This window comes from Pseudorca crassidens, chromosome 2, assembly GCF_039906515.1.
Source record: "Pseudorca crassidens isolate mPseCra1 chromosome 2, mPseCra1.hap1, whole genome shotgun sequence".
In the NCBI taxonomy this organism is placed as follows: Eukaryota; Metazoa; Chordata; class Mammalia; order Artiodactyla; family Delphinidae; genus Pseudorca; species Pseudorca crassidens.
The window spans coordinates 12556373-12570672 of NC_090297.1; the positions used below are offsets into that span (position 1 = coordinate 12556373).

The following is a 14300-nucleotide window of genomic DNA, read 5'->3' on the forward strand; positions in this document are numbered from 1 at the left end:
ACAAAGAATTCTGGTATTAGAGCTACTATACAGATGGGGAAATGGAGGCCCAGCGGGGCATGTCTTGACCAAGTTCTACATCATATCAGGAGCTGTCAGGACTAGAATTCACCTCCCCTGTAGCTTAGCAGAACAGCAGTCTTGTTGGGGTCAGGGAGTGGGGTGGGGGGCCATCAGAGGATGCCTTACCTTTCTTTGGGTGTGTTAGGTCTTGGCATAGATGGTGGGGAAGAGTGGGCCGTCTTTTCCTCCAGAGTTGCCGTGGGCATTAGGGACATTGCTTCCTGGGGACTGTCCTCATGTCCCCCTGAGCCAGGCTCTGGCAGAGCTCCCTGTGGCCTGATGGGTGGGGTGTCCACTTCCTTGGGGGGCTTGTCCCCCAGTTGCTGTCCACAGCTGTCCAAGGTGCAACAAGGCTCTGTTGGCTGCACTATGTCTGACTCATTGGCGGCCAGGTGACCTGGGAAGGGCTGACACTCTGGGTCCTGCCAAGGACAAGGACATCAAGATGGTGAGCCCCATCCTGGCTCTCAGTTGACCCTCAACACTCACCAGAGACCAGCTGTCAAACCCTTACTCAAGCAAGCACCGCAAGCATTACCTTACTGAGTTCTCCCGGCACCCCTAGAAGGTTGCCCACTTTCCATCATTTTGAGAGATGAGGACATTGAGGCCCAGAGGAGGCAGGACGTGCCCAAAGTCATATCCAGGCTTCTCTGTGCGGGTAGAATGGGAGCCTGCAGAAAGTGAGATGATCCTCTTTAAATGGGATTTCCCAAGGGATGTTTCAAAGAACCAGAGTCCTTCACGGCACTCCCTACAAAGGGGATTTTTACACTAACTGATTTTAAGACTTTAGTAAGTTGCTATAATCAAGACAGTGTGGTGTTGGAATAAGGATAGACAAATAGATGAATGCAACAAAGTAGAGAGACTCACACATATGTGGTCAAGTGATTTTCGACAAAGGTGCACACTCAGCAGAGAAAGGATAGTCTTCAACAAATGGTGCTGGGATGGTTGGACAGCCATATGCAAAAAATGAACCTCAATCCATCCCTCAGACCATATGCAAAATATTAACTCAAGGTGGATCATAAACCTAAATGTTAAACCTAAAACAATAAAACTTCTCAAAGAAAACATCGGAGAAAATCCTATGTGACTTCAGGTTGAGTAAAGATTTCTAAGAAATAATACCAAAAGCACAGCCATAAAGAAAAAGCTGATCAATTAGACTTCATCAAAATTAAGAACTTCTGTTCTTTGAAAGTCACTGTTAAGAGAATGGAAAAGACAGCTCACAGACTGGGAGAAAACATTTACAAATTAACATATATTATAAAGGACCTGTATTCACAATAGATAAGATCTCTCAAAACTCAAGAATAAAAAAAAACCCAGTTTTGTAAAAAAAAGGTCAGAAAGTGAAATGACAATCCATAGAATGGAAGAAAAAATTTGTAAATCGTAGATCTGATAACAGTCTCGTATCCAGAATATATGAAGCGCTCTTACAACTCAACAATAAATTGACTAATTCAATTAAAATGATGGGCAAAGTATTTGAATAGGCATTTCTCCAAAGATATACAAATGGCCCATAAGCACATGAAAAGATGCTTGACATGATTAGTCATTAGGAAAATGAAAATAAAGACCACAGTGAGATTCAACTATACACCTATTAGAATGCTTAGAATTATAAACTGACCATACCAAGTTTTGGGGAGGATGTGGAACAAGTGGGACTCTCATACATTGCTTATGGGAATGTAAAATGGCACAACCACCTTGGAGAAAAGTTTGGCAGTGTCTTAATAAGTTAAACATACAAATACCATATGGCGCATTCTACTCCTAAGCATTTATTTGCCCAAGAGAAATGAAAGTACATGTACATATAGACATGAATGTTTCTGTAAGTCTTACTTGTAGTAGTCAAAAAGTTGAAACAAACCAAATGTCCATCAATAGATGAAAGAATGAAGAAACTGGTTTTTGTTTCTTTCCACTGTACAGCAAAGTGATTCAGTTATACATATATAAACATTCCTTTTCATATTCTTTTCCTACATGGTCTATCACAAGATATTGAATATAGTTCCCTGTGCTATATAGTAGGACGAGAAATTGTGACATATCCGTACAATGGAATATTACTCAGCAATAAAAAGAATAAAACATTCATCCCCACATTAACATAGCTGACTCTCAAAATAATCATGATAATTTAAAGAAGCCAGACTAAAAGAGTGGATACTGTATGCTTCTGTTTATGGAAAATTTTGGGAAATACAAACAAATTTATAGCGACAGAATGCAGATCAGTGGTTGCCTGAGGCTGGGGGTGAATTGGAAGAGAGATGACAAAGGGGCACAGAAAATTTTGGGGGGTGATAGATGTGTTTGTTTTCTTGATTGTGGTGACGGTTTCGTGGGTATACACGTGTCCAAAACATCAAATTGTATACTTGAAGTATGCGCAAGTGTGTGTCAATTATACCTCACTGAAGCTGTTTGTTTTTTTAAAAAAAACTTAAATCTTAAAATAAAAATAAATTAAAAGATATTTTACATTCAAATAAGTTTGGAAAAGGTACCATACTCTAACCACATCTTGCAGGGTCCCATAGTGCTTAGCAGCTAAGAAACAGATGCTAGAATATCCTAGCATTAAAAAAAAAAAAAAATTGAGGGCTTCCCTGGTGGCACGGTGGTTGAGAGTCCGCCTGCCGATGCAGGGGACACGGGTTCGTGCCCCGGTCTGGGAAGATCCCACATGCCGCGGAGCGGCTGGGCCGTGAGCCATGGCCACTGAGCCTGCGCGTCCGGAGCCTGTGCTCCGCAACGGGAGAAGTCACAGCAGTGAGAGGCCTGCGTACTGCCAAAAAAAAAAAAAAAAAAATTGACCTTTGTTTTTGTTTTTTTATAGTGAAAACTTTTATATTGAGAATTGGCCAGCTGGACTCAGTATAGATGATCCCAATTTTGTTGGCAACATCTAAAGCATCATAGTCAGGAGCCAGTCAAACATGTGCCTTCTTCTCTCCATCAGGCCTGATCAGGGTGTGGACCTTAGCCACGTCAATGTCATAGAGCTTCTTCACAGCCTGTTTAAACTGGTGCTTGTTGGCCTTGACGTCTGCAATGAACACCAGTGTGTTGTTGTCTTCTATTTTCCTTTCTTTTGTTTTCTTTTTATTTATTTATTTTTGGCTGCGTTGGGTCTTCGTTGCTGCGCGCAGGCTTTCTCTACTTGTGGTGAGCAGGGGCTACTCTTCGTTGCGGCGCGCGGGCTTTTCATTGCGGTGGCTTCTCTCGTAGCAGAGCTCGGGCTCTAGGCGCGCGGGCTTCAGTAGTTGTGGCGCACAGGCTTAGTTGCTCCACAGCACGTGGGACCAGGGCTCGACCCCGCGTCCCCTGCATTGGCAGGCGGATTCTTAACCACTCCGCCACTCCGACAAGGAAGGGAAGTCCCTTGTCGTCTTCTATTTTCTTCATGTCTGACTCGGTGGTGAGGGGAACTTGATGGTAGCACAGTGGTCAAGCTTGTTTCTCCTAGGGGGCTCTTCTGAGGATATTTGGGCTGCCTCCTGAGCCGCAGTGTTTTGGGCCATCGGAAGGTGAGTGACGTCCGGATCTTCTTTTGTGTGTGTGTGTGGCTATGGACGCCTTTCCACACTGCTTTCTTGGCCTTCAAAGCCTTTGCTTTAGCTTTGGCTTCAGGAGGGGCAGGGGCTTCCTTCTTTGCCTTCGGCGCCATCTTCGTGAAAAGCTGTCTGAGCTTTGTTAAAACCAGCATGTCCCGATTTGAATTTTACACAGAATCCCCCATCATCTCCTCCACCAATTCCCTGCTCCCTCGCCTCCCCTGTGGGTCAGTCATTCCATACCCTCCTGCCCAGGTCTCCATGGACATTACCTGGCAGCTCTCGGGGAACTGACCCTCCACAGTTCCTAGGTTCTGCTGGCTCCGCTGTTGGTCCTTGGTCTCCTTCCATGAGCTCTGCTGCTGCAGCGTTTCCTGTGCTGCAGGGACCCTGGAGGGCAGCACTTCCAGCTCACTTCCTGGCGTGGCCTGATTCTGGCCTGCTTGCAGCTCCCCGGGCCCTTCCTGTGGGGGCCAAAGATGACTGCTTCATCCTGGGGAGAACAGACAAAGGGACACCTCAGCTCCCAAACTGGGGCAGAGTTTTACATTCTTATATTTCTTCATAGTTCCCAGAGCACCCGCACAGGGCTCGGCACACCATAGGTGCATAACTTAATGCCTAGGAGAAAGAATAAAGGACTAATGTGAATTCCCCCAATCACAGACACTTTGAGGTCAATGTTTAAGAGAGTTAGGATTTAATATTTTATTATTACTTATTGCTTTTTAGAAAAAAAAAAAGAAAGATCAGGGAGAACTGAGATTCAGAGAGGTCGGAAGACTTAAGCCTCGGGTCATTAAGCTGAAGTTGGCAGGTCCGGATTTGAATCTGCACCTATCTGATCTCACTTTAATATTCCGGAGTATTTCCTGCAGGCTTCTTCCTAAGGATATACATACATTTTTTTAATGGGGATTCATTTAAATACCATCTTCAATTATTACATAATTTTACCTAGTTGTATTGCGAATACAATTTTGCAATCTTTTTTCAATTAACAGTATAATCTAAATTTTTCCCATGCCAAAAATCTCTCATAAGCATGCTTTTTAATGAAAGTATAAAATTCTCTCTCTCTCTCTTTTTTTTTACTTTTTGGCCGCACTGTGTGGCATGTGGGATCTTAGTTCCCTGACCAGGGATTGAACCTGCGCCCCCTTCAGTGGAAGCGTGGAGTCTTAACCGCTGGACCGCCAGGGAAGTCCCCTAAAATTCTCTATTTTATAGAAAATCATAATTTACTTAACCATCCCCCTATTGTGAGCATTTAGTGCACACTGGCATTTCCAATTTTTTAGCATTTAAAATAATGTGGAAATCTTTGTGCATAAAACTTTGCCTGAATATGCACTTATTTCCTAGATATTTCTAGAAATAGATGAGGGTAAAGACAGTTTTAAAGCAGTTTAAACAAATTGCCAAGTTGTGTAAGCAGATGTGTGGAAATGGTTTCTATTTCTGCCAGCACGGTGCGCAACGCCTGTCTCAGGGGTGCTGACACCTGGCTTTGAATGATTCCCCTAATTTATCGTGTAGAAGAGATTATTTAGAGGTTTTTGGTTATAATCAAATTTAAATGATAAGCTGACCAGTCTCCCAAGTCTTTCACTTTGCCTCTTTCTGGCTCTCTCTCCATTTTCTCTCTTTTTTTTTTTTTTTTTTTTTTTGCGGTACGCGGACCTCTCACTGTTGTGGCCTCTCCCGTTGCGGAGCACAGGCTCCAGACGCGCAGGCTCAGCGGCCATGGCTCACAGGCCTAGCCGCTCTGCAGCACGTGGGATCTTCCCAGACCAGGGCACGAACCCGTGTCCCCTGCATCGGCAGGCGGACTCTCAACCACTGTGCCACCAGGGAAGCCCCTCCATTTTCTCTTTTTAAAAAGAATATATTCTCACTGTAGGCAAGCTTAAAGATATATACAATATTTAGAAAGTAATAACAATAATTCCACATAACTGTGTGTTTCTGTGTCTCTCAGCCTCTCTTTTGTTCATTCTTCTACGAATTCAGTGAATACGTATTTATTGCTCATCTGCTACAGGCAGAGTCCACGGCATGAGGGATGTGAGGTTAAACAAGACATAAATGCCCCTTGAACAAGACACATCACAGAAGTTTGTGGTCTAGTGGGGGAGCTCAGACAAAAGGTCGACATGAATAATTATTTAGTGTGATTCATGCTATGAAAGAGGCTGTGACTTGTCACAGGGGCTGTGACTTGGTGGATCCACCTTAGCCTGGAAGTTGTCCCTCCTCTCCCCCACCACCATGTGAGTCACAGGGGATTCTCTCCTGGAGCTGCTCTCTGGGAAGCCCCTGGCTCACCTTGGCCCCGCCGGAGGCATCTGTTCCTGGGTGCTGAGCTCTGGATACCCCTCCTCTGATGCCTCTCTGTGTCTGGGCCCGTCCTCTGGCTCTCCTGGTTCTGATGAGGGCTGCTTCCCACCGTCTATCCCTTCAGCATCTGTAAACACAACCTAGAACGAAGATGCCCATGGTACTGGCTCAAGTGTTGGCCCATTCTGGAGGGATTCTCCCACTCTCTGGTATCGTCCTGGCCTCCAGGACGGGGAGATCCCGTGCCTAACTGGGGAAGACATTGGAGAGAGGCAAGGAGGAGACAAGGGGCAGGGGGAGAGAGGCTCGGTCAGCACCGATGGCTCCAGCGTGAACCTGGAGTCCAGAGTAGTACCTGGGCCAAGGGGATGCCACTGAGGACAACTTGACAGAGTGCCCTGGGGGACTTCAAGACCCTCACAAGTTCCAAGAGAGGCTTCCACAATTTCCGCTACTTCAGAGCTCAGGCTCTGGAGCTGGGTTTTGATGCCCATCACTCTCTAGTTGGGTGACCTTGAGTCAGTGACTTAGAGGCAGCTCCAAGCCTCGCCTGAGTCAGCAAACTCCAGGCAACCTGGCTCAATCAGTTGATAAGACAAGTTTTCACTGTGAGCCAACACTAAGGGCATCTACCACGGGGCAGGGCCAGTGGTCAGGTGCCTCCAGGGACTTAACTCAGTTAATCCTCGACATGACACACATGAGCCCATGAGGCTCAAAGGGCTGCAGTGACATGCCCAAGGTCATACAGCTGGTTAAGTGGTGGCACTGAGACCCCCTGACTATGCGCATTGGAAAAATAAATGGGCAGGTAAAGGAAGCCCTGAATGTTTACCCCAGCCTCCTTCCAAGACCCCCATTTCAGGCCCTCTCCAGGGGCCTAGGAGAAGCCATGATTTATAACAGAGGCTACAGGGAGAGGGTGATACTTAATCCAAGGGAGTGTTGACTATTTTTATGGTGGCATTTTTGGCTCTGGGGACACAGAAAGGAAGATCTTCTCTGTGCTCTTCAATTCATGCCACTTGGCATTTAAAAAAAATTTTTTTTTTTTTGATGGAAAGAGGCCGAGAGGAGCAACGAGAGCTTAGGTTGCAGGCTAGGGGATGAGGAGGGTCATGGATGGAAGCTTTGAGCAGCTGTCAGGGGAATGAAGGATATAAGGGACAGGGAGGCTAAAGGCCATGGAAGTAAGTAGGCAATTCTTGTTTTGCTCACCCAGCCAGCATCTCTTTTGATAACAAAGCCAACATTCTTTTATGGGAAACTTACTGTCTCCATTCGGCCCACGCGGCTCAGCAGAGCAAGCTGAGTACCACCTCCGGTTCCATTATACCAAGAGATCCAGGCCACTCTGCCCTGCCATGGTGACTGGTTCAGGGATAAACATGACTACAAGCTCTGCCAATGACACTGATACCAGAGACTTCAACTATTGCAAAGAGGCTCTCCTCCTGTTAGGAATGCTAAGCCAGAGGATGTAAGATGGGAAGATTTAAGCCTGGAGTGGCCAGGGCAATTCTTGCCATTTTGCAGAGAAAGCCTGCCTGGGAATGCCACAGAGGAAGGCAGAGCTGAGAGACACTCACTGAGCACCTTGATCCAGCCATACCTGAAGTCTACAGGTAGATTTGTCAGTTACACAGGCTGATGTGTTCTCATTCCTGCCTAATCCAGTTTGAATTGAGTTTTGTGCCACTTGTAATAGAGGCTTAATTAAAGAAGTTGGGGAGGGAAGGAAACCTGGGCAGGGGAAAGGAAAGGTGGCTGCTGGGAGTAGAGATGCAGGTCCCTACCTGGCTGACTTCTGATATGGTGGGCTCAACACCAGCCCTGTTGCTGGCAGTCCTCAGGCCAGGACTCGGCTGGGCCTCTGGAGCCTTGGTCCTACCCTCCACGTACATCTGGGCGTTTCTGTTGTGCATTGTGCCAGGGCCAACGAGGGTACCAAGTGAGGAGCATCAAATGCTGTGTTCCCAGAAAAGAAATCCAATCAAAGTTCCACCAAGCCCATTACCTAACTGCCTCTTCAGCAGCCCACATGGAGTCTGTCATGCAGAGAGCCTGGCTCAGGGGAAGAGGTAGGACCAGGCCTGGCATAGGAGAGGCATGCAGCAAGACCAGAGAGCCAGCCACATGCGTTACCCACATATTTTCCCCAATTCTCATGATGACTCTGGGGAAAAGGAGGCTCTGGGAAACAAAGTGACTTGCCCGAGGTCCAACACCAAATAGGTCACAGAGCAGGAATCAAACCATGGCCTATTGGGTCCCAAAACCCACACACGTTTCCCTACAGCAGCATTTCCTAACAGGTGTTCTTGGGGATATTGGTCCCATGAGGTACACCACAAAAAAAAAAGGGTTCTGAGGCCAAATGTGTCTGGAAAGTGCTGAGTTAAAATGAAATAGGCTCTTTCCTGCAGGATTTCTCAGAGCCCTTAATATCCTAAGATGCATTTTAAGGAGAGCCCAAGAGGGAATTCCCTGGCGGTCCAGTGGTTAGGACTCCGCGATTCCACTGCAGGGGGCGCGGGTTCAATCCCTGGTCGGGGAAGTAAGATCCCGCATGCTGCACGGCGCAGCCAGAAACAGAACAAAACAAAAATAAAGAGAGCCCAAGAGTGTCACGGCTGCTGCTGCTATAGAGGAAAATTCCGTTCTTCTTGGAGCTAAGGAATAGGAGTGGGGAACCTCTGTCTTGGGGGCCCTAAAGTCACCAATGGCAATAGGTAGTTCACCAAAGCACCCTGACCCTGCACTGGACACATCCCTTTCTAAAGCCTTTCTTAGGGTCATTTTTTTTTTAATAAATTCATTTATTTATTTTTGGCTGCGTTGGGTCTTTGCTGCTGCGCGCAGGCTTTCTCTAGTTGTGGCGAGCGGGGGCTACTCTTCGTTGCGGTGCGCGGGCTTCTCATTGTGGTTGCTTGTCTTGTTGCAGAGCAGGGGCTCTAGGCATGTGGGCTTCAGTAGTTGCAGCACGCAGGCTCAGTAGTTGTGGCTCACGGGCTCTAGAGCACAGGTTCAGTAGTTGTGGTGCACAGGCTTAGTTGTTCCACGGCATGTGGGATCTTCCTGGACCAGGGATCGAACCGTGTCCCCTGCATTGGCAGGCGGATTCTCAACCACTGAGCTACCAGGGAAGCCCCTAGGGTCTCTATTTTTGCTTCTCCTACCCAACCTCCTATTTGGCTGTACTGCCACACCCTACACAACATTCTGTTTTAATCTGGGCAGACTCCTGCGATCCTAACCCTGCAGATCCCCCAGCCTCTCTGCTCGTTTCCCACTTCTCTCTCTTTCTCCAGCACCTCCCACCCCATCCTTCAAGCTCCCACCTCTTCTCCAAGCTTCCAACCACCTTAGCCCTCTCTCCGGCCTCTGAATTCCTTTGAGGCAACATCAACATCCTTTCTACGGAGACGCCACGGACCTCTCTTCACTGTTAACTGGTTTCTAAGGGTAAATCCTACCCCCTCATTGAGACCTTGAGGATCTTGATGTTGCTTCTTCCACTTTAAATCATGACAGACCGGCCACCATCCATGGAGGAACGTTCTGTTTGCTGGGCACGTTTGCCAACGGTATTCTAACCACCCTGTCCTTGAGGTCAGTGGGTTCAGCCCTGTTTTAAAGATATGGAAACGGAGGCTCAGGGTAGCCCAGAGTCTTGTCCAATACCACACAGCAAATCTGCAGAAGAACCGGCTTCAAACCCAGGCCTGTGTGACTCCCAAGACTGCTTATCTCACCACATCATCTTGCCTCCAAAGAAGCTTAATTCATTCCCTCACTCACCCATGCAATCACCAGTTGTTTAACAGACATGTGACATCAGGCCTTGGGGATACACTGGGGGTCTGGTAGCTCTCACAGTTTGTTTACAAGGGGCACAGGGGAGGTACCCTTAACAGCTGCCGACCCGAATCCCCTCTCCCTTCTCCTTTCCTCCCAACCTTGCGTACCCTCCAGCCCTACCCTCTGGGCCTGTATCCCCACAATGCAAACAAGCCCCCGCTCCCAGGTGACCCCCACTCCAGGTGCAGCTCCAGCCTCCCAAAGGACCTAGGCTCTCACCTGGCACAAGGAGGTCAGCTCTGTGACCGAGCCCCTCTCCCTCTCCTTGGAGTTCCTCCCTTCTCTCCCATTAGGGCCCCCTAAGCCTTCCCCTTTCCTCTGAGCCTTCCTGCCCCAGGGGTAGATGACCCATCTGGGGGAAACCTGCCCCCCTCCCAGACCCCTCAAACACCCCCCCCATCGTCTCCACCTCAGAAAGCGCAGTCTCAACCTCAGAATTCTCAGGTCCCAGTATGCCACAAGCTGGAGTTTTAAGGGGGCAGAGGCTCCAGAGGGGATCCAGCCCCCTCTGCATCCCCATCTGGAGCTTACAACCTCTGTGAGAATCTAGATGAGAAGAGGAAGCCCCACCCCTAGCAGAAAGGCATGGGATCTGAGGATAGAATTGAGGGGGGTGGGTGGCCAATAGAGACTCTGTCCCCCTTTCAGGGCACGTTCTTCCTCACAACTTCATTGAGATTTAATTCATGTATTGTACCACTCCTCCACTTAAAGTGTACAATTCAATGGCTTTTAGTATCTTCACAGAATTGGACAATCCTCACTCCAATTTTAGCATATTTTCATCACCCCCAGAAGAAGCCCCACACCCCTTAGCCATCACCTCAGTCCTCCCACCCCACCCCTAGCCGTAGGCAACCACTAATCTTTCTGTCCCTATAGACTTGCCTATTCTGGACATTTCATTTAAATGGAATCATACACTGTGTGGTCCTTGGTGACTGGCTTTCACGGGGCAGATGTTTTCAAGGTTCATCTGTGTTGTAGCTTGTGTCAACCCTTCATTCTTTTTATGGCCAATATACTACTTTTTTTTTTTTTTTTTTTTGGCCGCACCGTGCACCTTGCGGGGTCTCAGTTCTCCAACCAGGGATTAAACCTGAGCCATGGCAGTGAAAGCCCGGAATTCAAACCACTAGGCCACCAGGGAATTCCCCATTTTGTACATCCATTCATCAGTTGATAAACATTTGGGTTGTTTCCACTTTTTTGGATTATGAATAATGCTCTTGTGAACATCTGTGTACAAATCCTTGCTCTGCTTACCTCACAGGGATTATTGTGTCAAGGTAACCTCTTCCAGAGAGCCTTCCCTGACTGCCCCCAGGCTGAGTGGGATCTCTCTTCTCTTCGCTCCCACATCCCCCTGTGAGTTTCTTCCATCATAGCACTTTTCACTCCGCATTCTCTCTGTCTCCTCCTCTCTGTTAGCTCCATGAAGGCAGGAGCTGGGGGGGCCTCATCTCTGTGGTCCCATCACCCAGCACCTGGCCTATAGTCGATGTTCAATGCCCATCTTTGTTAGACTGAACTGAACGGGAAGTGCTCTGAACACATTGTAAAACCTGGCTGCCCCCTGGCACGGAGTGAGCATTCCCTTCCAGATTCATGAGAGGAAGGTGTCCTACCAGGGGCAGCTTCATGGGGAGGCCCAAAACAGTCACCGTGGGCTTCCCTGATGATGCAGTGGTTGAGAATCCACCTGCCAAGACAGGGGACACAGATTCGAGCCCTGGACCGGGAAGATTCCACATGCCATGTGCATCACACTACTGAGCCTGCACCCTGGAGCCCGCGAGCCACAACTACTGAGCCCACGTGCCACAACTACTGAAGCCCATGCACCTAGAGCCGGTGCTCCGCAACAAGAGAAGCCACGGCAATGAGAAGCCTGCGCACTGCAACGAAGAGCAGCCTCCCACTCGCCGCAACTAGAGAAAGCCCATGCGCAGCAACGAAGACCCAACGCAGCCATAAATAAATAAATAAATAAATAAAAACAGTCACCGTGGGCCACCTTCACACTGCTTGGCTTCCAGAAAGGAAGTGACGGATGTTGGTGCTGATGGTGGATGCTATCCCAAAGTTTAGCTCTTAAGAGCTGGTCCTAGATGCTCTCCCAGCTGAAATTTTCTCCAACTCAAAGGGTCCAGGTGCTTTACTCCTGGGATACCCTATTTTCCCCTACTGTTGTGCAGCACATACTGATGCAAAGACAGTGTGAAAGAGGAAACACAGTGCCTCATTCCCAAATTGCCCCTTGGCTTTGGGATGTAACCAAATGAACGCACACACACACACACACACACACACACACACACTCATTTACCCATTCATTCACTGAGCACTTACTCTGTACCAGACCCTGTGCTGCTGAACACAGGGATTCACAAAGGCAGGGACAGGGTCCTGCATCCAAGAAGCTTGCAGTCTAGGGACTTCCCTGGCAGTCCAGTGGTTGAGACTTCGCCTTTCAATGCAGGGGGTGTAGGTTCGATCCCTGGTCGGGGAGCTAGGATCCCACATGCCTCATGGCCAAAAGACCAAAACATAAAACAGAAGCAACGTTGTAACAAGTTCAATAAAGACTTTAAAAATGGTCCACATAAAATAAAATAAAAAACCTTTAAGAAAAAAAGAAGAAGCTTGCAGTCTAGTGGGAGAGCAGACATGTAAACAGAATGATGAGAATGTGAGGGGACAAGATTGTCAGTGTGGGAGTGTGCTCTCCCCTCCCATCTCAACATCTCTCCCCTCCAGCTTCTAAGGGGACTTCTGTCTCTGCCACTCCAGGACTTTAGGAAAATGAGTTAGGAACAAAGAACTAGGAGGAAGAAATCTCACTTCTCAATTTCTTCTTTGCTGTGCAGAATCAGGGTAAGGAGCAAAGTTGAAATTAGAAGTTAAATCAATTCACGTAAAGAGAGGTTAACTTCATACCCAATGGAATGACTATTATCAAAGGAAATGGAATATAAGTATTGGCAAGGATGTGGAAAACTGGGACCCTTGCTGGTGGAAATGGAAAATGCAGCTGCTGTGGAAAACAGTTTGGTAGTTCCTCAAAAAGCTACACGTAGAATTACCATATGGGCCAGCAAGTCCACTTCTAGATATATACTCAAGAGAACTGAAAACAAGGACTTGAACAGGTATTATTCACCAGTAATCCACAGCAGCATTATTCACAATAGCCAAAAGGTGGAAACAACCCAAATGTCCATCAGCAAATGAATGGATAAAATGTGGTGTATCCGTTGTTGACCTGAAATAAATAGACCGTCAGAATTTCTCCAGCAAAGATGGGTTTACATGCGATCAGCAGAGAATTGCAACTCAGAGGCTGCAACAATGGCCAGCCATGTGCAAGTTCCCTCGGGGCAAGGGAAGCAGAACTCTTTCACAGAGGGGGAAAGGAAGTTGGGAAAAAGAAGGATACAGTAAACAAAGAGTTCGTGGCTTTTCATTGGCTGAATTCTTGCCAGGAAAGAAGAGGAGTCTTTCTTCTTCCTGTTGGGCTCTGCTATCATCCCAGGGTGTAAGAGCTCCCCATTCTGGTCTCCTATTTAATTGCAGTTTCTGTTTATTAATTGTTTTACACCATACAATAGAATATCATTTAGCCATTAAAAGGAATGAAATTCTGATACAGGCTATGACATGGATGAACCTTGAAAACATTATACTAAGTGAAATAAGCTGACACAGAGACAAATTCTGTATGATTCCACTTATATGAGGTACCTGGAATAGGTAAATTCATATACAGAAAGTAGAATAGAGATTACCAGGGGCGGGGGGTGGGTAGCAGGAAATGGGGTGTTATTGCTTAATGGGTAAAGGGTCTGGGATGATGAAAAGTTCTAGAAATAGATAGTGGTGAATGTAGTTCATTTCACTGAATTGTACACTTAAAATGGTTAAAATGGTAAAGTTTATGTTATGTATATTTTACCACAATAATTTTTTTTTTAATTTAAGAGGGTAGATCAATCCTATAATAAAGAGCTTATAAAGAGTGAGTGAAAGGAGAGAGAGAGGAGAGGGAAGAAGGGAGTGGAGAAAGTTTGGGAGCATTCAGTAAAATCAGTGAATTTGGGATCAGCTGTGCCCCACAGAGGACCTGGCACATTGTAAGCACTTAATTAAATATTTGTGTAATGAATGAGAGAATGGTAGAGGAGGAGAAGAGATTTTGAGAATTTGACTCCGGTTAGACATTGTAACTCCTATAAGATTCTGTGAGAAATCCAAGTTAAGACTGGGATACTTTTTAAATTATTTATGTTATTACTAAACTTTGCTTCTTTGAATACAACCTTTTGCTGAGTCTAGGCAACAGGGGCCCTGGGCCCACAGTGGGTAAGGATAAGGGTGGCAGGGTAGGGACATCGCATTTAGCTGGTGGGACAGGTAAGGATTTCTCTAGGAGGAAACGCCTCAGTC

At 47.0% G+C, this 14300-nt stretch overlaps 1 protein-coding gene across 1 annotated transcript; it reads right to left on the reverse strand.

Moving 5' to 3' along the window:
• Positions 1-185: 185 nt before the first annotated feature.
• Positions 186-7918, reverse strand: LOC137220235 (spermatogenesis-associated protein 21-like). The gene is made up of 4 exons (XM_067729992.1): positions 7790-7918; positions 5993-6133; positions 3926-4117; positions 186-485 (listed from the first exon to the last, which is right to left on the reverse strand). Exons 1-4 carry the CDS (start codon positions 7916-7918, stop codon positions 186-188), a joined length of 762 nt encoding a protein of 253 aa, XP_067586093.1.
• Positions 7919-14300: the final 6382 nt, after the last annotated feature.